Genomic DNA, 26,072 nt, shown 5'->3' with positions numbered 1-26,072 from the left:
GTGATACCAGCGACTTGGTTGTGGAATGTATGTAGCACTAGAGCTTTTCTAACAAATAGTAATGGCCTCAATACTACCTAACATAATTGGAACTGGAATTGAAATAGTTGCTGGCCAAATAATCAAAGGTAATGAAACCCAGTGAATGAAGATTCCCTGTTACTGAAATCGGGTTTTAGCCAATTGAACATCGTGGACGCTAAGTCCAGTTATGTTCCAGTTATGTTAAGTGAGTTCCAGTTCCAGTTATTCTAGGTACTATTGAGCCCATTTCCACTTGTTAGAAAAAGTGGTACAGGCATTCCACAGCCATGTTGCTGGTATCACATGTTGTTCATTAAATCCATTGAATACAATTCCTGTAAATGTAATAAGATTAATTACAGATTATAACCGTTATTTTAAAACTTGATGCATAACATTTATTTGGCACTTTCATAAACCAAAATGGCGTCAATAATCGATTTCCGTAAAAAAGACTTAAGTGTAAAAAAGGTTAAAAAATCATAACAACGTCTGCATAGTCAACTTATACCATTCACTGTGGTATTCGCTGCGGAGGATGATAGGAAATGCAACTAACATTCGCCATACATTTTTGGTTTGCGTGTAGTTTATCTGAACTGTCGATAAACCATATTATGTTTCATCTAAGCGAACCCTCCACGTCCTACAGTAACATAAAAATACATCCCACTCACTTAAAAAAGCAATATGACGGATTTCACGCCAACTCATCCAGTGGTTGGCAGCACCCTCTCAGAACCTTATGGAACTTTGTGGGTGTGGAGACTTAGCAATTTTAAGCAACTTTGCGTACTTATTTTTTTCAAAATTTATCTCGCCTAACATTTGATAAGGGTCAAAGTTTTTTGTCGATTTTTTTTTCAAATCGATATAGCTTAAAAATGACAAGCCCTACAAAAAAGTGATGTATGGCGAACTTTTAGCAAATAATCTGAAATTTTATAAAAAAAATTAAATAAATTAAAAAATTGGTTTCTACACTCTAAAAAAATATATTTAAAAATTAAAAGTCATTTTCCCAAAAATGGTACCCCTCAGATTTGCTTGATATTTTTTCTCATGAAAGGCAATATAATTACCTAACTTTTCTTCATACATCGCAAAGTGGGCGCTTTTAAGGAAAAAAAGTTGTTCGAACAACAACTTTTTCATGTTAATTTTTTTTTAGCGTGTTTCACTCAAAGTCGAATAGTAATACGCGCACAACCTTATTAAAATTCGATTAAACTTTATGGGTATACTTTTCGATAATCTGGGCGAAATCTAGCCTAACATTTGAAAAGGGTACAGAGAAGTTACCTGCAAATCGTCCAATAAGAGTTCAGAACAAAACGTTCTAATGAGGAACAGCCATCTCAGCATGGTTTGCACTTTCCTGTGATGGATTGTATTATAATATATGCATACACTCTATCCAACTTCTATAAAACCACCCTCAAATTGTTCCAAATCAACAGGTAAACTAAGTAAAAATCACTTAGTATGTTTTATTCATGAAAAGATTTCAATTCATGTATTTGTGATTAATTTAATTAGAAAAATAATCATTCATTTATTTTTATGTATTAGGTGTGTCCATTAGTAAGCAATATGCATATATGTTTATACCTCATCTCTCAAGTGAATACATATAATAGCGCAGGTAACTTAACGATTATTTAAGGCATGCCTAAAATAATCGTTAAGTTACCTGCTATATAGCAGTTATATAACAACGCAGATAGTCACATGAGAGATATAAGGTATAAACTTAAAGCACCGCAGTCTGTTTCTACCGACATAATCTAATATTTAAGTTTGGTGATATCACAACAATGCTCATAGTTGCTGTAGTGCATAGTTGTTGAAAGTGTAGTGCTGCATAGTTGTTCAAACGAAAAAGTGTTTATATATACAACAATGGAAAAATCTGCTGAATTGATTATTAAAAGGGTGCAATGTAGTGCCAACATAAACAATCCCAATTGCAGCCGCAATAATTTACGTAATTTATCATCAAGTCTCATAGAGAAAATACATTCATGGGGCTTTGATCATCAATTGGATGTAACAATGCGTATTTGTGAATCGTGTCGTGGAATTTTAGTGCACAATAGGACACCTCTCCCGAAAAAGAGGCGATCGGATGGAAAAGAATCAAGCCATGCTCGGAAGTTTGAAGAGCCGCAACCATCAACAAGTCATCAGCAATCAGAACATCAGGAATTTGATGATACACTAGGTAAATAATAATAACTTTAACTGTTTCAACTGTGTGGTTTAAGGATTGTACATCGAAGATACAACTTCATTTTCAACATTTTTTTAGAGCACGAGCTGGATGAACCGCTTATCGTACAAATTTGATCGATTGGTAGGCCAACCTCGGTGAACAATCTATCAAATTTTCACGACTGTACGATATGCGGTTTATGCAGCTCGTGCTCCAAACATGGGGAAAATTCAGATGCGGCTTCGATGTACCGTAAACGGGGATGTCTTTGATAATGGAGGTAACTTTGATAATGCAGCTAATCCAAAAAGTTATGACTTAATGCTCTTCGTATTCATTATTTTGGAAGGGAACATCGGTTTCCTATCCAAAATATTGCGTACGATGTGCCTTAAGTCATAAATTTTTGGCTTAGCTGCATTACCAAAGTTACCCCTATTATCAAAACCACCCCCGTTCATGGTACTATCACCTTAACAGCGTTATATATTAATGTGTGGTAATATTTTTTTTTCTTTTCTTTAATTTTACAGATACAGATCCATCGCTAGAATCAATCCCATCAGCGGATCAGATCCAAGGTCCATATAATGTGGAACAATTCAATTGTATAGCTTCAACCTTACAGTTATCACCAATTTCATCGAGAAGTATGAGAAGTATGAATTATCGTGTTCAAAAATCTGCAGAGATCACAAAGGCAGTGCGTAAAAATATATTTGGGATGGATTCAGACGATGTCAACAAATCAAATGATTTTGACGAAATGATCATGCAGTTAAAGGAGAAATTTAATTTGCCTTCTACGAGTACAAATGACAAATTAAAAGTGTTATCAGTGCTCCCTAAATCATGGTCAGTGAATCAAATAGTTAATGAGTTTAATGCACCCCATCATACAGTGAAACAGATGAAAAGGCTAGTCAGAGAACAAGGTATTCTTTGTAGTAAGAAAGCAAGAAGTGGTCATGGATTTAATGATACTGAAAAACAAATTGTTTTAAATTTCTTTGACAGTGATGATATTAGTAGGCCTATGCCAGGAAGTAATGATTATGTTTCTGAATATCGAAATGGATATAAAGAGCATGTTCAGAAACGTTTATTGATGATGTCTCTTAAAGAGGCTTTTATGATTTTTGAAGAGAAATACAAAAGTGTTAAAATCGGATTTACTTCGTTCACTCAGCTCCGACCAAATCATTGCATACTGTTGGATAGTACAGGTACACATAATGTATGTGTCTGTACTATACATGAAAATGTTAAATTGATTATTAATAGTGTAAAATTTGATTCATATAAAGAAATTGCAGACAAAATACTTTGCAGTAGTCCTATTAGAACCATAGATTGTTTTTATCGTACATGTGAAGAATGCATTTCCACAGATAGTATCGTGAGGGAACTTACATCAGTATTAGAAGCAGATGATATGGAAGAAGTTTTATTTCAACAGTGGTTGACTACCGACCGTTGTAATTTGGAAACTATTATTAAACCTGCAGATGAGTTTGTTCAATATTTGACGGAAAAAGTTGAAAAGCTCATAACCCATGATTTTATTCATAAAGAGCAATCATCTTACCTAAGTAATAAAAAAAATTCTCTTCAAAACGGTGAAATTTTAGTGATTTGCGACTTTTCTGAAAATTATTCATTTATTATTCAAAACTCAGCACAGGGGTATCATTGGAACAATAATCAAGCTACGATACATCCTTTCGAAATTTACTACATAAAAGAAAACAAGTTGGAAAATTTAAGCTTTATTATTATTTCAGAAGTATTGACCCATGATACAATAGCAGTTCAATTATTTATATCAAAATTGTTAGATTTCATTAAACAATCTATTAGTTTCACAAAAATTACTTTCATGTCAGATGGAGCAGCGGCTCATTACAAAAATAAAAAGAATTTTGCCAGTTTGTGCAACTTCAAGTCCAAGTATGGATTGGAAGCAGAATGGCACTTCTTCGCAACGTCTCATGGGAAAGGCCCATGTGACGCAATTGGAGGAACTCTCAAACGAATGGCAAAGAGAGCAAGTCTTGCTCGTATGGAAACACAATCACAACTCCACAAGAACTGTATGACTGGGCAGTTAAACAAACAGATACAAGCATAACAAAATTGAACTTCTGCTTCATATCAAATGATCAATACACAAAGATGTCCGATGAACTCAAGGAGCTGTTCAGTCATGTAAAAACTATACCTGGTACACAAAAATTTCATTGTTTTGTACCTATTTCTCAAAACATAATTTCTACTAAGCGATTTTCACATTCAAAGGAAACTCCGAAAAATTTCACTCTGTTTCCGATAGACTAATAATCAATGAAAAACTCAAATTATGTATGGAGAATTATAGGAAAATAAATTATGCACTAAACAAAAACACTAGAGTTTTCATTTATTAAAACACCATTCGAAATGTAGGAAAATCCTCTGTATTAGGCCCTTTCAAATGTTAGGCTAGATTTTTGTTTTAAGCACGCCCAGATTATCAAAAGGTCAAAATCTTTATGCTCATTAAGTTTCAACGGATTTTAATAAGGTTGTGCGCGTATTACTATTCGACTTTGAGTGAAACACGCTAAAAAAAAATTAACATGAAAAAGTTGTTGTTCGAACAACTTTTTTTTCTTAAAAGCGCCCACTTTGCGATGTATGAAGAAAAGTTAGGTAATTATATTGCCTTTCATGAGAAAAAATATCAAGCAAATCTGAGGGGTACCATTTTTGGGAAAATGACTTTTAATTTTTAAATATATTTTTTTAGAGTGTAGAAACCAATTTTTTAATTTATTTAAATTTTTTTATAAAATTTCAGATTATTTGCTAAAAGTTCGCCATACATCACTATTTTGTAGGGCTTGTCATTTTTAAGCTATATCGATTTGAAAAAAAAAACGATAAAAAACTTTGACCCTTATCAAATGTTAGGCGAGATAAATTTTGAAAAAAATAAGTACTCAAAGTTGCTTAGAATTGCTAAGTCTCCACACCCACAAAGTTTCATAAGGTTCTGAGAGGGTGCTGCCAACTCCGAAGACGAGTTGGCGTGAAATCCGTCATATACTAAAAAAGATTATCTTAATACAATCAAAAATCCCACATATTCAGTTATCAAACTTTGATAACCGGGTATTACAGTTTGTTATCAATTTGGTGTTAATCTATGCTCGGGACGGTAATCGATTGAAATTAGGCTGATGCACATTTTTTTTTTCACCACCTCCCCTTCAAAAATTAGGAAATATTTAAGGGGCACAAAAAATCGGGTTTATTGAAAATCGTCACTCGCTCTGCGCTTTATCCCAAAACTACACATGTATATATTTTTTTTAATAATTTATTATTAAATCAGTTGTTTGGACATTATTTTTTTCACGATCCTTGTTATTTATTTTTGCCGCCTCACTTATTTGAGTGATGTTAGACATAAAAGTAAAATAATATTTACATCAGCCTTATGTGCAAAAAGTTAATATCAGTTAATATCTCATGAACCTAACCTACCTGGCATATATGAAACCAGAGAGCTTGCTAAATGGTTAAAATTTTGATTACGCTTCGACAAAGTTGTTCGGCAGGTAATAGGCAAAATTAAGCAGTGACTGGATTTTAGACATGTAAATTCATATTTTTTGCCGTTTCCCATACATTTTTCTGTATGCCATATACGCTTATAATAATGTGCGTTTTTTGTGTGTGTGATAGAATGTGTAGAAACAAAGCGCACTACTTGTTACTATTTTTGAGAAGAATCGAACCAAACTTACCTTTTCATGATATGCAGCCAGCATTGTTGGTAGCCAACGACTTTCACGCGAATCAGTCAGCAGGAAAATCACATCATGTTCCTTGATTAGGTTTTCCAGATTCTCTAGAGCTTCGTTAGTTTCAGTAAACTGTGATTCACCGACGGGATGCCCTGGCATAGGAATTTTCAACCAATGTCCGGTAGATAGCTATATTTGTAAAAATCAAAATTCATTTATCGCCCAATATACTTTCCCATACAAATTAGTCAAGGGCTTTGATAAAATAGAGATTATTTAGAGCTGTACACACGATCGTACAATTAATAAGTTCAAAACTTTGTTTGGATAGGGGAAGGCGGAAGAAATCGCCACGCGCAAGATGAGCACCCTTTATGATCCTAAGATGTTCCAAAAATTATATAGGAATATTCAAGAAAATGATGAAAATTTGCCTACTGAAAAAATCCACTCTTTGTTTAAGCATTTAACCTTTTCGAGTTTGTTTTGTTACAACTTTCAATTACTTTTTGAACCTGGTGCGAGTATTTTGTTTTGATAAACTCAAGGAACTCAACCGAATACTCGCGGTCTTCTCGAGGTTAGTGGATGACAATTTTATGGATGTGGAAAGGGAGAGGCAGATTTGAAGTATTACTAATGATACAAATATTTCTCTATTCCTAAAATATGTACTTAATCCTATTCACTTGATATCATCAGTGTAATTATACTATTATTACAAAACAAACATTTAAAAAATACACACACACACTCACACACACAAAATACAAACTAAACAGAAGGTTAATCAAACTTACAATCTAATTAATTCTTCAAGAAAACAAATATGAGTTTCATAAACTCCAGATCGCGTCCAGCGAAAATATCCAGAACTGGAACATTTGGTTGTCTACCTCGAGCCCGAAGGGAATCGTTCAGCTCAGATCTGACTCCACGATGCTCAGTACATGACCAAATAATTTTTTTTTAACTCTTTATTTGTTTCAAATTCAAAATAAATTACATTTCATTTTAACCTAGGTGCTCCAGTTACTTACAGTAACTTACCAGCCTTAATTGTTATGATATATATCTAAGTGTTTTTACATTGTTCCTGTCTTGGCAATTCAGTATTTTAAACAGGTTTTTTTTAAACCTGCATGCCAGTATAACAATTGATATCTTAAAACTAAAAAACTAAAACTAAATGAAGTAATGAAATTGGGTTGTTAGCGGAATGCTAAGTAAAACAGCAAAAGGGTTTATCTTCCATTTAATTCCACTTAATTAATTTTGGTTTCCAAAATGGTATCCACTTTGGGGATTTTCCTTATTAGAGATTTGTATAGATTTTTCTCCTTTAGCTTACTTAAATCTTTGGTTTTTATTAGTTAGGTAGGTTCCGATTCAACACATTGTAGTTTCATTTTTATACCTATGATCTTGACTTTTTTACCTAGGGGATGAGTACTTAAGGGGGTTAGATTTTGATAAGTTCTTTAGTGGGAATGATACTGATGAAGACTGCACATTGTAGTCGAAATACGTATCTGTCATGGATACCAAAATTAATTAAGTGGAATTAAATGGAAGATAAACCCTTTTGCTGTTTTATTTAGCATTCCGCTAACAACCCAATTTCATTACTTCATTATGATGGCTACCAAGCCTTTGGGGATTTTCCTTATTAGAGATTTGTATAGATTTTTCTCCTTTAGCTTACTTAAATCTTTGGTTTTTATTAGTTAGGTAGGTTCCGATTCAACACATTGTAGTTTCATTTTTATACCTATGATCTTGACTTTTTTACCTAGGGGATGAGTACTTAAGGGGGTTAGATTTTGATAAGTTCTTTAGTGGGAATGATACTGATGAAGACTGCACATTGTAGTCGAAATACGTATCTGTCATGGATACCAAAATTAATTAAGTGGAATTAAATGGAAGATAAACCCTTTTGCTGTTTTTTTTTTAAACTAAATCTTATCTAAGTATAAAAAGAATTAATCGTTGCAATTGAGGATTGCAACGATTTTTGCCTGAAATTATTAATTATTTTATTGGACATTTGTTCTAAAGCCTCAACATTCGAAATTCTATGTACCTCGGTAGTACTGTACCAGGGAGGAAACTTCAAAATCATCTTTAAAGCTTTGTTCTGAATCCTTTGAAGTGCTTTTTTCCTGGTAGTGCACCAACTAGACCATATTGGCACAGCGTAAAGCATGACCGGTCTAGAAACTTGTTTAAATATTAAAAGTTTATTCGTCAGGCAAAGTTTGGATTTCCTGTTTATAAGAGGATACAAACATTTTATATATTTGTTACATTTGGCTTGAATGCCTTCAATGTGATCTTTAAAAGTTAATTTTTGGTCAAGAACTAATCCAAGATATTTCACTTGGTTTGACCAGGAAATTGGAACTCCGTTCATAGCGACTATGTGACTACTACTAAGTTTCAAAAACGAAGCTCTAGGCTTATGTGGAAATATTATAAGTTGAGTTTTGGAAGCATTGGGAGAAATCTTCCATTTTTGTAAATAAGAAGAGAAAATATCTAAACTTTTCTACAGTCTGCTACAAATAACACGAAGACTTCTTCCTTTAGCGGAAATGCCTGTGTCAGCGAACAAAGATTTGTGGCAACCCTGAGGCAAATCAGGGAGGTCCGAAGTGAAAATGTTATACAATATAGGCCCAAGAATGCTACCCTGAGGAACTGCTGCACTAACAGGTAGTCGATTGGATTTGGAATTTTGGTAATTTACCTGCAGAGTTCTGTCAGTTAAATAATTTTGAACTAATTTCATAATGTAAAGTGGAAAATTAAACTTTTTCAATTTAGCAATCAAACCTTCATGCCAAACACTGTCAAATGCTTTTTCTATGTCTAGAAGAGCAACTCCAGTTGAGTGGCCTTCAGATTTGTTTGAACGAATTAAATTGGTAACTCTTAAGAGTTGATGAGTAGTTGAATGCCCATGGCGAAATCCAAACTGCTCATATGCAAAAATTGAGTTCGTATTGATGTGAAGCATCATTCTATTCAAAATTATCTTTTCAAAAAGTTTACTTATTGAAGAAAGCAAACTTATTGGACGGTAGCTAGAAGCTTCAGCGGGATTTTTATCCGGCTTCAAAATTGGAACAATTTTTGCATTTTTCCATTTATCAGGAAAGTATGCCAAATGGAAACATCTGTTAAATAATTTTACCAAGAAAGACAAGGTACTCTCTGGGAGTTTTTTGATGAGGATATAGAAAATTCCATCATCACCTGGAGCTTTCATATTATGAAACTTGTTAGTTATAGACCTTACTTCGTCCAAATTCCCGAGAGAAAATATTCAGATAATCCCGAGCAACCTGATTCTCAATAGGACTAGTAAGACCCAAACTGAAATTATGGGAACTCTCGAATTGCTTAGCAAGTTTCTGAGCTTTTTCCAAATTTGTGATCAAAATTTTACCACCTTCTTTAAGCGCTGGAATAGGCTTTTGAGGTTTTTTCAAAATTTTTGTGAGTTTCCAAAAGGGTTTGGAACTCGGGTCTAATTTAGAAATATTATTTTCAAAAGTTTTGTTCCTCAGGGCAGAGAATCGCTTTTTAATTTGTTTTTGCAAATCCCGCCAGATAACTTTCATGGCAGGATCGCGTGTTCTTTGATATTGTCTCCTACGGACATTTTTAAGACGGATCAAGAGCTGAAGATCATCGTCTATTATAATTGAATCGAATTTAACCTCGCATTTTGGTACTGATGCAGCTCTTGCTTCAACTTTGGTTTGCAAAGGAATGTTTGGATCGAAGTTATATTCCATAAATGTTCGATATTGCTCCCAATCAGCTCTATGGTAATTGAAAATAGAGCTGTTGGGATTACAAATTATTTCTTGGGATATTTCAAAAGTTACTGGAAGGTGATCAGAACCGAAGTCAGCATGGGTAACCAATTGGCTACAAAGTTGACATGAATCAGTTAAGACCAAATCAATAGTTGAGGGATTTCTTGCAGAAGAAAAGCATGTTGGGCTGTTTGGATATTGAATAGTGTAATAACCTGCAGAACAATCACCAAACAGAATATTACCTTTGGAATTGCTTTGAGCATTATTCCATGAGCGCATTACAATCACCAATAATGAAGAATTTAGACCTATGACGGGTAAGTTTCTGGAGGTCACCCTTGAGAAAATTCTTTTTCTGGCCTACGCATTGGAATGGCAAATAGGCAGCTATAAACGTAAGTTGTCCAAAAACTTTGGTTTCAAATGAAGAAAGAATTTTATGTTTAATTCGTCTATGAACAATGATGGCAACGCCACCACAGGATCCATCAAGACGATCATTTCTATAGATTAAATAATTTGAGTCCTTCTTAACCTTAATGTCAGATTTAAGGAACGTTTCAGTTATAACGGCAATATGCACGTTATGAACTCTTAAAAAGTTAAATAGCTCGTCTTCATTATCTTTAAGAGATCGAGCATTCCAGTTTAAAATATTTAAAGCTTTAAAATCCATTACTGAATTTTAAAGTCATGACAATATTATTAGAAAATTTTACTCCAGTTTGAATAGCATCAAACATGGAGTTAGATTTAAGCATATCAGAAATCATGTCAATTAATGAATTCTGTAAAAATTCCATTTTAGGGGCAGTAATGCTTCCTAAGTCAAAATTGTCAAAATTTCCGTTAGAACGTTGGTTAGTATTTTGATTTCTACCCGCTGCAATAGCAGCATAGGTAGCTCCATTAACTCACTGAACATTGTTAGCAGCGAGGGGAGTAGGTACAGATGAAACATTTGAAGCAGGGGTGATATTTGTACCTACGGGTACGAATGTAGAATTTGTTCCTCGCTGACCGTTGTTAACAGCAGAGGAATTTGTACCTGGTCGGAAACGTGGAGCGTTTCCTACCTGGCGGTTAGAACGAAGTAGGATCGCTTTGCGAGTCTTACATTCCCAAAAATTGGATTTGTGGTTTCACCACAATTTGAACATTTAAATTTCTTAGGATCTTCCTTCACAGGACAGTCGTCCTTTGCGTGAGAGGAATCACCACAATTCATGCATTTAGCTGGCATGTAGCAATTTTTTGTTCCGTGACCCCATCCCTGGCACTTACGGCACTGAGTGAGGTTTTGGAAATTTCCTCCAGTCTTCCTGAAGTGTTCCCACTTCACTCGGACATGGAGCATAAGGCTAGCTTTTTCTAAGGCCTTAAGGTTGTTTAGTTCACTAGACTTGAAGTGAACTAAATAAAAATCATTAGAAATCCCGTTGCGCGAATCGCCAAGACGGGATTTCATTTTCATTTTGATTACTTGGAGGCACAACTCCAAGTAATTTTGCCAGTTCATCTTTGATCTGATCCAGGGATTCACCACTGGGCAGTCCTTTCATGACAACCTTGAACACACGTTCAGTTTTGGTGTCGTAAGTAAAAAATTTGTGCTTCTTCTCAGTAAGATACTTGAGAAGACATTTAAATCCGTCCAAGTTTTCAGCCAATACACGGCATTCACCCCGACGTCCAATTTGTAGTGAAAACTTAACTTTCACGAAGTTCAAAAGTTCCATGCGAAGAGCATGGAAATCGGAAGTGGTTATCACAATAGGGGGAATCTTTTCCTTCTTGGCATTAAGCCGGGAAAGTTTACTAGAATATTTCTTGGATGATGGATCATTCTCATCATCCGTGAGCAAATCAAATTGATTACTCAAATTAATTTCATCAGAAGGGGGATCAAGAGTTTGCCCCTTTCTTTTGCGTTTAGGCGCCATAGCGGCAGTAAATTTTTATCCAAATCGACTTCCAAGCAGATTACTATAAGAATTTTCCAAATCGATATCCAAGAAGGATTACCTCGGGTAGGGTCCAAACAAGGATCGAAGAGGAATAAGAGTTGAACAAGGTAGAAAATTTTTACAGGTTGAGCACTAAAAAGTGCTGTTTAAATTTGTTGCAGCTTTAGGTAGTAGTAACACTTCCTTAAGCAAAAAGCAAATAGATCCGCACGGCAAGAGAGCATGATGCGGACTGACATGACCAAATAATATGATCTGCGTCCTGGTAACCTTGTCCACATTTTCCATAACGAACCACCTTTGCGTTCGGACGCGCTTTAGCAGCGCTCTTGTATATACTTTTAAATATACTAACAAGTTTTGATCATATTTTAAAAACTGACCCGCGCGAACTCCGTGTTTATTTTAAACGTTTTTTTTATCATCCGACGCGAGTGCAATGAAGTGCGGAATAGTGAATTGCGTGCAAAAAGACAATCGCTTTCTATGGCGCTGCCATGGCACCTGCAACCGGACCTTTCACGCAGGTTGTGTTGGTGCACAGCGAAATCATGAAGACATTCTTCGGACCTTCATGCTGCCTTTGTGCCAAGACTGCCAGGATAAGTTCATAAATGAACTTAATCTGAAGGAACTGTCTACAACATTGAATGGCATCAAAGAAAACATTGGCAATACTTTGGAAGCAAATCACAAATTGCTTACTAACTTCAAAAACCTCAGTGCGACGTATGACGCAGTGCTTGAATACATTGAAGAAATGCTTGACAATATTAAGCGTAGCATGTCGACTTATTGCTGTTGGAATGAAAAATGCAATTTCATCAATTCTGGGCACACCTTCGGCGGACACCTGCACAGCTGTAAAAGCGGCAGCCAAATCAGCGGCAACAGCAGCAGTAGCGGCAATAACAACAACAACAACGCACTCAATTAACCAACTACCTGCAATAATTTCCACACTCAAGAATGAGTTAGCGGACTCCCAAAGTACTCTAGCATGTGAAATAAAATCTCACATAGAAGAAATGGCAAAATCTCTTTCAACACCAGCCGTCATCATTTCCAAGAATTACACAATTGACGAACCAGCCCCCAGCTGGCGAATCTTGGGAAATAAAAAAGTATGGAAGCGTGACTGGACAGAATATGACGCCAAGCAACATTCCCGCCGTCTCCAGGAAAAAACGAGGAAAATGCCAGACTTAGGCGCATAAAACGAGAAAAGAAACCAGGTAACAACCCCCACAACAACAACAACAACAACAACAACAACAACAACAACAACAACAACAACAACAACAACAACAACAACAACAACAACAACAACAACAACAACAACAACAACAACAACAACAACAACAACAACAACAACAACAACAACAACAACAACAACAACAACAACAACAACAACAACAACAACAACAACAACAACAACAACAACAACAACAACAACAACAACAACAACAACAACAACAACAACAACAACAACAACAACAACAACAACAACAACAACAACAACAACAACAACAACAACAACAACAACAACAACAACAACAACAACAACAACAACAACAACAACAACAACAACAACAACAACAACAACAACAACAACAACAACAACAACAACAACAACAACAACAACAACAACAACAACAACAACAACAACAACAACAACAACAACAACAACAACAACAACAACAACAACAACAACAACAACAACAACAACAACAACAACAACAACAACAACAACAACAACAACAACAACAACAACAACAACAACAACAACAACAACAACAACAACAACAACAACAACAACAACAACAACAACAACAACAACAACAACAACAACAACAACAACAACAACAACAACAACAACAACAACAACAACAACAACAACAACAACAACAACAACAACAACAACAACAACAACAACAACAACAACAACAACAACAACAACAACAACAACAACAACAACAACAACAACAACAACAACAACAACAACAACAACAACAACAACAACAACAACAACAACAACAACAACAACAACAACAACAACAACAACAACAACAACAACAACAACAACAACAACAACAACAACAACAACAACAACAACAACAACAACAACAACAACAACAACAACAACAACAACAACAACAACAACAACAACAACAACAACAACAACAACAACAACAACAACAACAACAACAACAACAACAACAACAACAACAACAACAACAACAACAACAACAACAACAACAACAACAACAACAACAACAACAACAACAACAACAACAACAACAACAACAACAACAACAACAACAACAACAACAACAACAACAACAACAACAACAACAACAACAACAACAACAACAACAACAACAACAACAACAACAACAACAACAACAACAACAACAACAACAACAACAACAACAACAACAACAACAACAACAACAACAACAACAACAACAACAACAACAACAACAACAACAACAACAACAACAACAACAACAACAACAACAACAACAACAACAACAACAACAACAACAACAACAACAACAACAACAACAACAACAACAACAACAACAACAACAACAACAACAACAACAACAACAACAACAACAACAACAACAACAACAACAACAACAACAACAACAACAACAACAACAACAACAACAACAACAACAACAACAACAACAACAACAACAACAACAACAACAACAACAACAACAACAACAACAACAACAACAACAACAACAACAACAACAACAACAACAACAACAACAACAACAACAACAACAACAACAACAACAACAACAACAACAACAACAACAACAACAACAACAACAACAACAACAACAACAACAACAACAACAACAACAACAACAACAACAACAACAACAACAACAACAACAACAACAACAACAACAACAACAACAACAACAACAACAACAACAACAACAACAACAACAACAACAACAACAACAACAACAACAACAACAACAACAACAACAACAACAACAACAACAACAACAACAACAACAACAACAACAACAACAACAACAACAACAACAACAACAACAACAACAACAACAACAACAACAACAACAACAACAACAACAACAACAACAACAACAACAACAACAACAACAACAACAACAACAACAACAACAACAACAACAACAACAACAACAACAACAACAACAACAACAACAACAACAACAACAACAACAACAACAACAACAACAACAACAACAACAACAACAACAACAACAACAACAACAACAACAACAACAACAACAACAACAACAACAACAACAACAACAACAACAACAACAACAACAACAACAACAGCAGCTGAAGGACTACCAAAAGACAGAAATCTCCTGCACGAAATTTTCCTGGACGTCCATGAAGAACTTGGAATTACTCGAAACGACGCCTTGGCAGACCTGCAATCCTACCGTACATTCCTGTCCAGTGAACACACGCAACGGCTACAATCAACTAGGGAGGCCGCCCTCAAATTTTACAATCCTGTAAATTTTCAACGCCGCTGACGCACCTTGAGGAAGACTCATTATTTCTATATAACGATGCTCGGCATGAGACGTAACTACTAATAATAACAATGACCATACTTTATCAACCGACATATTTCCAACAATTTCTTCACACAGACAGAATGCGACTGAAATTTTGATTTATTGTCAAAATTTCAATCGCATGAAAAGCCCAGCTAAAATGAAGGAAATTTATCAACATTTATTATGCTCATCCTTTTCGGTCATTCTGGCAACTGAAACAAGCTGGGACGAAAGCGTAAAAAGTGAAGAAATCTTTGGAAATGCCTTTAATGTATTCAGGGACGACAGAAATTTTCATGCAACACAGAAGAAGTCAGGTGGTGGAGTTCTTATAGCTCTTTCGGCCAATTTTAACTCAGAAATTATCTTTACACCAAAATTTACAGAATTTGAGCATATTTGGGTGAAATCACACATAGCAGGTGAAACGCACGTGTTCGCCTCAGTGTATTTTCCACCAGACCATGCTCATAAAAGCACTTATGAAGCCTTCTTCCAAAGTGCTGAACAAATTCTATCTGACCTTCCTCCTGAGGTTAAAGTTCACATCTATGGAGACTTTAATCAACGCCATGCTGACTTCATTCTGGACTCTGAAAATGAATGTATCTTACTCCCAGTCGTTGGGGATAATGAAACATTGCAGTTCATTTTTGACAAAACTGCTAATTTAGGACTGAACCAAATTAACCACATCAAAAATCAACAAAATTGCTATTTGGACTTTTTACTAACGAATATTTATGAAGATTTCTGTGTGACCGAATCATTAAATCCACAAAAATGAAGCGTTTCACACAGCAATCGAATATTCTTTATTTATGCATGAAAACCAAAGACCCAACGACTGCGAATACGAAGAAGTCTTTGAAAATAGCAGACTACGAAAAAATAAAATTTAAATTAAACAGTGTCAATTGGTAATTAATTTTAAGGAATGTAGGAAATGTCGAAATTGGTATAGACGTGTTCTACAAAATTATAACAGAAATAATTTCGGAAGAAATACCTTTGAAGAAAAAAAGACGTAACAGAAACACACAAAATCCAGTCTGGTTTAACAGACAAATAAAAAACTTGAAAAATCGGAAGCAAAAAGCACATAAAATTTATAAAAAACACAATAGTAGTAATAATTTATTAATTTATTTGGATCCATGCGATCAACTGAATTTAGCTATCAGTACTGCATTTGAAGAATATAATGCAAAAACTGAACGTGAAATAAAGTCCTGTCCGAAGAACTTTTTTAATTAGGGTATACGTCCCTAACCTCGGTCTAATATGCAGCCATCGATTACGTTTTTAATCATAACTCATCAATGAATTTACCTGCAAACGATATTCTACTGCTAAATGGTATGCTTAGATATGCTTATCATGTCGTTTGCTATCAGAAACCACGAAAAGTTGAAAAACTTACTTTTTTTAAGACAATAACTCACGAGGGAAATGTATGTAATATGGGTCTATTGTCCCCAAATTGGGTCTATTTATGGATGCAACTTCGTCCTATCTTGTTTGATCCTCAAAAAAACGCTCTTGGTAACGTTTTCTGATGTATTTTTTTTTATCACTATCACGGTTAACTTAATGCTCTTCATTCCTCAAAACATTTCTTAGAGAAAATTTTACGAAAACTACATTAAATCACTCAATTTAAAAATTAAAAATTAAAAATTTCGCTTATCGTCTTTTGACCGCAGAATATCTAAATCAGAACATTGTGATGTTCATTATACAGGTTTGGCAGAAAAAATCTCCCTTCCTGTTCGTTCCTTATCATCCAAATGCAAAACAACATTGTTGACGTTACTCTTATTGCTATATGCTGTCAAATGAATTTCATGGGCCATAGTTAGGAACATAGAAAAGAAATGTGTCCCTAAAGTTGGGTCCATGTTTTACTTGTGAAAACGTTGTTAAACAATTAAAATAAACATAAAATATTCAAACAGCAACTGTAAGTTTTACGTCTAGTGTGTATTATCAGGTAATTCCAATCAATAAATGCCATAATCAGGCCATTTGATGATCGTCAGTCAACCTTCCCATCTTAACCTTATAAGTCATGGCGGCTAAAAACTCCGAACATTGTGATATTCTCAACCAGTTTTATTACTTACGAGAGCTGAAAATGTATTGAAATGTTGTGATATAAATTGATTTGTGTGTGGTACACATTTATCAACCATCAGTGATCAATATTTTCCTTATTTTTTGTGTAATATTCCTTAATTAATTATTTATTTGCGTGATAGGCCGAATGAAAGGACTAGACCCACATTACATACCGTAACCCTACGTAAAAACGAAATTAAAATCTGACAATTTTCCTTCAATAATGCATCTAGACGAAAATGTCGGTGATAGTTCGGAAAAAAACTGTAATCTTTTCGCAATTTTTTTTCAAATACGACATTTTCTGAAGAAGATCGTGACCGCGATTATTTTGCATTTTATCCAGAATTTTCAAGGGACATTGGCCTCAATCAACTTCAAGTGCAGGACATTTTGCAGGCTTTAAAAAATTTAGATGCCTCAAAAGGTCCTGGACCTGACGGAATTCCTCCAGTATTTATTAAATGTCTAGCAATGGAACTCACTGCTCCATTGTTTTGGCTTTTTAATATGTCCCTGGAATCCGGAACCTTCCCTAAAATTTGGAAAAGCTCATTTCTAGTACCTATCTTTAAATCTGGTCGAAAATCTGACGTACGTAATTATCGTGGTATAGCCATTATCTCTTGCATTCCTAAGCTTTTCGAGTCAATTATAAACGAAAAATTATTTCTCCAAATCAAAAATAGAATTACTGACATGCAACACGGCTTTTTCAAGGGTCGTTCGACCTCGACCAACTTACTTGAATTTATATACTATTCATTGAATGCAATGGATAATGGAAACCACGTAGAAGCTCTCTATACAGACTTTAGCAAGGCATTTGACCGCATTGACATACCAATGTTACTCTTTAAACTGCAAAAAAATGGAATTAAGTCAGGGCTCCTGAAATGGCATGTTATGTATATGTTCAGCATCAATTGATGGAACAATCATGGAACGATGATGTTCTGGGATCTCACGAATCTCCCGCGTCATGGATAAATCACAGACAAACAGACATAACACTCGCAAGTTGTTCATCGAACAAGCATTTAACGGACAATTTAAAAGTATCGTAGTTGGTAGTACCACCAGCTGTGGCGCGCATAGTCAATTCCCTTGCGTTTGACGTTTACACACTACCGCCATCTGTTACGCCGTACTGCCCACCACAGTGCGCTCAACAGATGGCGGTAATGTTTTAGCGACGATGTTTTACAGTGAGAAATATTCAATATGTTATGTCTGTTTGTCTGTGGATAAATCATATTGAACATAATTGCCGAAGTCGGAGAAGCAAACACGATAATCCCACGATAGACTGTGTTAGCGAGCAACAATCCGAGCAAAGTCGGATATCAAAAAAAATATCAAAATGATATCAAACTATGTTTTTGAAATCATATTTCTAACATATTTTGATATACTATTTTTTTAATTTCAGTTGAATTCATATTTTGATATTATTTTGATACCTATTTCTAAAAAGAAAACAAAAATGTAATTTTTTTAAAAGAGCATCCACATTTATCACTGAAATCTATTTTTTTTTGTTTTTTTTTCTTACGAGTCAATCAGCATGCTTGCTATTTTCTTTATGAACATCACAAAGACAATTCAAGCTGAACATTGCATTAGGTCCTAAGTAACATTGATCGATTCTTTTCGTCGACATTCTCTTTCGTTAATCACTTGAGCACAAAACCGTTTCTTGTTGTGTTTGTCGTATTAGATGCTAGATAAAAGCTTCTTTTACAGATCTGTGTGCTGAAAATACATGGGAATGTCTTTACATGGCCGTGGAGATACAAACAGAAAGTCGACGAAGAGAATCTGTCAATGTTACTTAGGACCTAATGCAATGTTCAGCTTGAATTATGATTTGTACCGTTATATTTTACAACATTTATTGATATTAATCAACATGTGAATTTAATTTACTAATCGATATAAGATATATATCGATAGAACTGATTAAAATAGGGGAATTTACGTATTCTCGGCAACCTAAGCAGCGACCTTCTTTCTATAGCCTTTTTCTCTAAGGAACGCACACATATGCAGTAGTGGTTTGTTTACAATCTTTTGCTGCCAGCTGCTCTAACAATTTCAGTTGAAAGAATTGTCAAAAACTGTTTTGAAACGCTTTTACAAAGCTCCAATCTTCTCTAGTGAGAGCGAGTATTGTCGGCAACCAGTTTTTCTTCGGCAACCGTTCCATTTGAACTGCATGTTAATCTGCTGTTCTATTATCGGCAACTCGAAATCAGCTACAATTTGACGTGCGTGTGTTGCATTTCAAGAAAACCTTGCTAGATTGCTTTTTCTCAGTGGTAAAAATATAGTCAAATTGAAGCTGAAAGCATAAAGAATCGTTTGCATGCATTCAGCGAAGTGTTTTCGTAAGAAAATCCAGTGAAAATAGTGTTTCAATTTGCGTTGCCGAAAATAGTCTGTCATGCCGAAGCCGTCATTTCCCCTATAGGTTTATTTTTATTTTGAATAAATGAAAACTTATTCATAACTTTTTTGATTTTGAATTTTGATATCAATTAACAGATTTCAAAACTTTCGGATTACCAAATTTGATATCATGCTATCAAAATAATAACTTATTTAGTTGGGGGGGGGGGGAGGTTGTTCATTGAAACTTCCGGTCCGCTTCGTAGCATAGTGCTTGCTAAGAGGTGCCAGGTGGTAACCCACTGATTACCTGACGATCGGCCAAATTTGGAAGACTTCTTCTTCTTCTTCTTCTTGTTTGCATTTTATTGCTTAGCGCATATTAGCTTATTGCGTGCTCTCAACTTAGTGTTCTAAATGCACTTCCGCAGATATTAATTGAGAGCTTTCGATGCCAATACCAATGCATGAATTTGTATATTGTGTGGCAAGCACAATGATACTATATGCCCAGGGAAGTCGAGAAAATTTCCAATCCGAAAGATTCTCTCGACCGGACCGGGAATCGAACCCGCCGCCTCCGGCTTGATAATACCGTACCTTTACTGACTAGGCTATGAGGCCTCATGTACCAATCAACTAAATTTGGAAGACGTCTGCATTGAATTGTCTCACATTGTAATATTCCGCCCACTATATTACAATCACTTGCGAGTAACTGAGCGGAATGGAGACAAGGAAAGCATTGGGTGCAGGACCAAGTCTCTCCCGGCTGGCGCCAAAACAATGAACCTGGAAGCAACTGAACCAAGTTGTCATGGGGCACGAAATGATCCTGTTGCATGGCTTGGAGCTGTTACAATCGGGGGAACGGGGGGGGGGGGGGATTAGTGCCAATGTTTAATATGTTTTTGTATAATTTCAGGTATTGGTATACGTGGGGGAGGTGCTAATATGTCATTTGTTTTTGTATAATTTCAGGTGTTGATATACCGTACGGTTCAACCAATTATGGAACGGTCAATGTTTAGTGCCATGTATCGGTATACCGTACGGATGAGCCATAGCGATGGACTTAGGAGGCAACTAATACTTTCGTTCTTTATGTTCTTTTCTTTCAGCAAATTGATATCTCTTACTCTTTCCCTCTCCATCTCTTTCTATCCCTATTTAATGTATCGGTGTACTAGTTTGGACATTTTGCGCCGGCTAGTCACGATTGCGGCATGCTATACGGTCTGGTATGTTTTAACGCATAGGCTTGGTAGGTCCTCACCTAACACGATGAGTTGGCAGTGGCCACCAGGGTGAGGGCTGATAAATTACAATTACAATAAAAATAATAACTAATTTAGTTGCTTTTTAATTTTTTGTTTTCCTACCATATAACTATAACATATTGATTACTTATTTTGTTTATTATTAACGAAATTACTGATATCAAAACGCATACATGGATTTGTTGTCCAGAAAACATGATTTGTTATCTTTTTGATATCCTTCATATACCATTTAGATCTCATTTTTGATATGATTACTGTTAACTCGACCACACGGTAGGCAAAATATGTTATCGCGAACGAGAAGGAGGGAGTTGCTCGTCAAAGAATGTGGGAAGTAGGATTAGGAGATAGAAATGTAAATATAGGAAATTAGTTAGTCTAAAAAGTACACCGTCGCGAGTAGTCGACCGGGGGCGAACCCCGTACGAAATCATTTTGTTTAGTTAGTAAGAATAAATGTAGTGTCCAGTTAATAAATCAATATAGTGTTTAACTAGGTGTTTAGTGGCAATAAATTGTATTTTGTGTAGAAACTGGTGTTGTGTTCTACATATCAAGAAGGAGGATTGGTCTACGGACTATAAAGGAAGGTTCAAGAGCAAGTAGAAGTGACTATCAATAGGTCGGGACGGTCCCCGACATAATTTGGTCCTTCGAACCGGATTTCTACTGCCGGTGGACTTTGGATCGGCCAAATCTCTACGATTTCACCAAGGTACGATCGAAGTGCGCCGTCGTACGAGCACCAAAACGGCAGCCTCGTATGCCATAAAGGACCCATCGCCATCCTGAAATTACATCAAAGAGCTCGATCGCCATCGTCAATGATAGTGAAAGGATCTATTGCCAACAAACAAAACCACCTATTATCCTGCGTCGGAAAAACCACCATCGCTGGAAATCATCGACTAGCTGTGGAACAGAGAGGAAGGTCCCATCGTCCTTCAACAGAATCGTCTCCAGCTAGTGCAACCAGTGTCTACAAGTGGATATTGGCTCTACTCGGTCACTTTCGACGATCATCAGGATTTTAAGACAACCAGAGCGTTGTTCTACTACCACTCAGGTATGTAACAACTGGTATATGTCCGTCGAAGCGACAAATATTCCCAACTAACACCCACATTTCAACTTGTGTTATTGTTGCCGAATCGACAATTCGAATTCGAATGTTGATATTGGCTGCCGTTTGCACGGGTAAGACGAACGGTATATGTTCAGCTGAAGCTCAAATATTGATTACTACATTCGCTTTTCCACTCCTTCGCTCATCAAACGGTTTGAGGTGTACAGTTTTGAAATTTACTGCTATCTGGCTTCGGTAGCACCACTGCTTCTTCTCACAGGTGAGTTGAACAGCATATGTCCAGCCGAAGCAGACAATTTGCATACTACATCTCCGATTTCTTTCGATTCTCGGATCTTTCAACGTTTCGCCAAACGTCGAGTGGAGCAACGCATCACTAGTACCTACAAACTGACTGGTTCTTGGTTCTCCGTTTCCTTATCGTGATTCCTCCGACAACAACGATGTCAACGAAGATTACCAGGTCAACCGACTCCTTGAAGGTGTTGAAGTCAAAACTCAAGGGTCTTCGAGCGCCGTTAAACAGTTACCTAACAAACTGACTAATGTTGTTTAACGGAAGAACCTATTAACAAGGTACAACAGCTAGTCAGGTCAGCCTCGAACATATAGATTTGTTGTGGGAGTAAATTAGTGAGACTTCTTGCGAGATCGAATCGCATGAGGACTACGAAGAGATCAATAAATCCAATCAAGCATCTTAGACATTATCGTAGAATAGGTTGGTCATGAATTTGTCAAAATTTCTTCAGAAGAGCTTAGACGTGTACGATGGTCTCTGAATATGTTGGCAATTTTTCTGGTTATTTGGTTTTTATTCCATAGATCTATTATTCTTCAATAAATCAAATAATGACACTTAGATATTCTCGAAACGGGCCTCCCTTAGCTTAGACAGTAAAGGCGCAGCTTCAAAACAAGACCATGGTGGAGGTGGCTGGGTTCCATTTCCCGGTCCGGTCTAGGAATGTTTCGGGTTGGAAAATTTCTCGACTTCCCTGGGCATAGAGTCTGATGGTACAATATACACACAATTATACTAATGCGAAAATAGTACAGGCATCGAAAGCTCTCAATTAATAACTGCGGAAGTGCATCTAGAAAACTAAGTTGAGAGCACGCAATAAGCTAATATGCAATATGCAATAAGCTTGAAATGCGAAGAAAAAGAACATTCTCGCTAGAAAGAAGGTTGATCAACATTATTCTAAAGAACTTACTAAACACAGCACATATTAGAACCAGCACCTCCCGATACAAAACCTCTGACCATTCCTGAGATCAAGGAATATTGTTGAGAATTTTTTGAAAAGCTAATAAACCAATTGCAGTGATATTTGGAATGACAACACGTCAAAAGCAATTTAAAAGCTACAGAATGCATCATAATCTGTGATTTTTCGGAGAATTATTCTTTCGTTGTGCAGGATGCAGTTCAAGGCGTTTATTGGGCGAACGCCCAATGTACTATTCACCTTTGTGCTATTTATTTTAAAGACGAAGAATCGAACGATTTGAAATTTACTAGTTTTATTGCAATTGCTGATTTCACTAAACATAATCATGTTGCAGTTCGTTTATTTCTTACGCATTGTCTAGCGTCCATAAAATGTAAATTGCCAGGCTTACAACAGATTTACTGGATCAGGAAGCCAAAATAAAAATAAGATGGCCGCTTTTAATTTATGCAACATGCAAAAAGATTTTGGCATTGCTGCCGAGTGGAATTTTTTCGCAACTTGTCATGGAAAGGGCCCTTGTGATGCTTTGGGAGGAGTATTGAAACAAAACGCTGCGAAGGCGAGTTTGCAAGGCCACCATACAACAATGGCCCAAGAACTTTATTCATGGGCTATTTCTAAGCCAGATTCAAAAATACACTATCAGTTTTTTTCGGAATCCGATTACAATAAAATGGAAAACCCGTTATATACGTGTGAACCGAATTTCGGGGACACACCCGAAAAAAATAACAACAAAAATACAATAAAAAACAATGTAACAATAAGACGAAAATTATTGTCTTAATAATGATTTATATTGTTACGTCTACAATAAATTTACCTTGATTTATGTTGTACAAAACAGTAAATTTCATGGTAAATGAAAAATTTACAATAAAAAAGGGGGGTTGTTAAGTACCTTAACAATGAAATTTTCGTGATTTCCACATATAATTTTTTTTCAATAACATTATATATTATTGTTATTTTGCTGTTGGTTGGCGAATTTATTGATTAAAAAAATAACAGTGTACTTTAGAGTGTATGCGTTGGCTTGACAGATCTACTTTATCGACTTTAAAAATAAATCGAAAAAATAAAACATCGCCCCGGGAAGGGAAGGGGGTGTTACGGGTGAGTCCTTTTTTACTGGTTATGGATTGAGATTCGATCCGGAACTTGTGAGAAATGGAGGCCAACTCCCCTGCACTCGATCTCTCTAGGTCACGTCTCCTTGGTGGTTGAGCGTCGTTGATAAGTTAATGCATTCAACTGGAGAGAATCACCCATGAAATATGCTTCCACCTGAGAGTTATTTCCTGACATCTTCAAGTGGGGTTTTTTTATTATTATTGTATGATTATTGACTGCACGGAAAAGGTCTGCATAAGCGGGATTTAGATGAGGCAGAAGAGTTGAGTTCAACTCAAACCGATCTGGTCGTAGGCGTTCAATTGACTTGGCAACGAATAGAGCCAAACGAACTGTCAAAGCAAGAGCCATACGAGCAGCGCCTATCTTGATTACATTGGCAGTGTTGCTGACCCTCTCATAGTCTGCATGCTTCAATCAGATTTATTTTTATTGTTCGTGAAGTAACCCACAATGAAAACACACCAATATTTAATGTAACAACAATTTTTATTGTAAGAGAGTTGTTCATTATTGTTCGTGGTCGAATCATTTTTTTTTTTCCTTTGGTTTGTTTTTTCGTCGATCTTGTTTTCCGTGCTGAGCACCAATACTACCGACGTGCCAGGAAGGCAGCTCCCACACCTGGACCCTACCTATCGACCCATCAACTCATGAACCGGGGACCAACGGCTTTACTTCCCATCCGAAGGAAGGCGTAATCAGAGATGTTATGCCTCAGAACATCCCGGCGGCGCCGACTGGGATTGAACCCAGACCTGCTGGGGTGAGAGGTAATCACGCTTACCACAACACCACCGGCGCCGTTGTGATCGAATCATGTTAACAATAAAATAAAAGAAAAATACAATAAAAATCATTGTAACAACATTTTATTATTATCATTGTACAGCTAGGTAGCAGTTTTGCCGTTTTCGGAAGAGTACAACATTATAACAATCATTTTTATTGTCGACAATAAATATTAATGTTAGAGCATTGTTTCCACTGAAAATTTCACTGTAATTTTTTTTTCGGGCAGCCTTTTAAGCCTCAACACGAAAAGTTTATTATTGTCAAACAGTATTCATTTTCAACGGAAGAAAAATGTGTGAAATTTAAATTAAAGAAAATAATTTTTTTTATCTAGTTCGTTTATTTGGAAGGCTCAATCGCGTTAGCTTTACGGAGCCGAAAGTTCATTGTTCTTTGTTTGTAACAAAATTCACTTAATTCTATGTCTAGTAGGAGTTGGGCCGAATACTCGCGGCTTACTCGAGGTTAGAGAGGTACATTGTCGAAGGATAGGATCAGGGGAGGAGCTGGGGGTAAGGTTTCGTTGTCTTATCAGAGCGTTGTCGCCAGTATGAACGGTAGTGCGGTTCTAGTTTCGTCTGGAGTTCGACCGGCTATGGTGAA

The 26,072-nt window shown here is 36.1% G+C and overlaps 1 protein-coding gene across 2 annotated transcripts in view; it reads right to left on the bottom strand.

The window, feature by feature from the left end:
• Atg7 (Autophagy-related 7) overlaps positions 1-26,072 on the bottom strand; it is a 79,979-nt gene that overhangs the window by 13,442 nt on the left and 40,465 nt on the right. For both annotated transcript variants that reach the window (XM_065238316.1, XM_065238314.1), the window contains exon 7: positions 6,031-6,219. In XM_065238316.1, coding sequence (XP_065094388.1) covers positions 6,031-6,219 — 189 coding nt within the window. The remainder of the gene's footprint in view (positions 1-6,030; positions 6,220-26,072) is intronic.

Source organism: Ochlerotatus camptorhynchus, unplaced genomic scaffold (genome assembly GCF_037179485.1).
Source record: "Ochlerotatus camptorhynchus isolate MF236.1 unplaced genomic scaffold, CSIRO-AGI_Acam_v1.1 ptg000760l, whole genome shotgun sequence".
Taxonomy (NCBI): Eukaryota; Metazoa; Arthropoda; class Insecta; order Diptera; family Culicidae; genus Ochlerotatus; species Ochlerotatus camptorhynchus.
The sequence above is the reverse complement of the archived record's forward strand: the minus strand, read 5'-3'. Positions and strand labels throughout refer to the sequence as shown.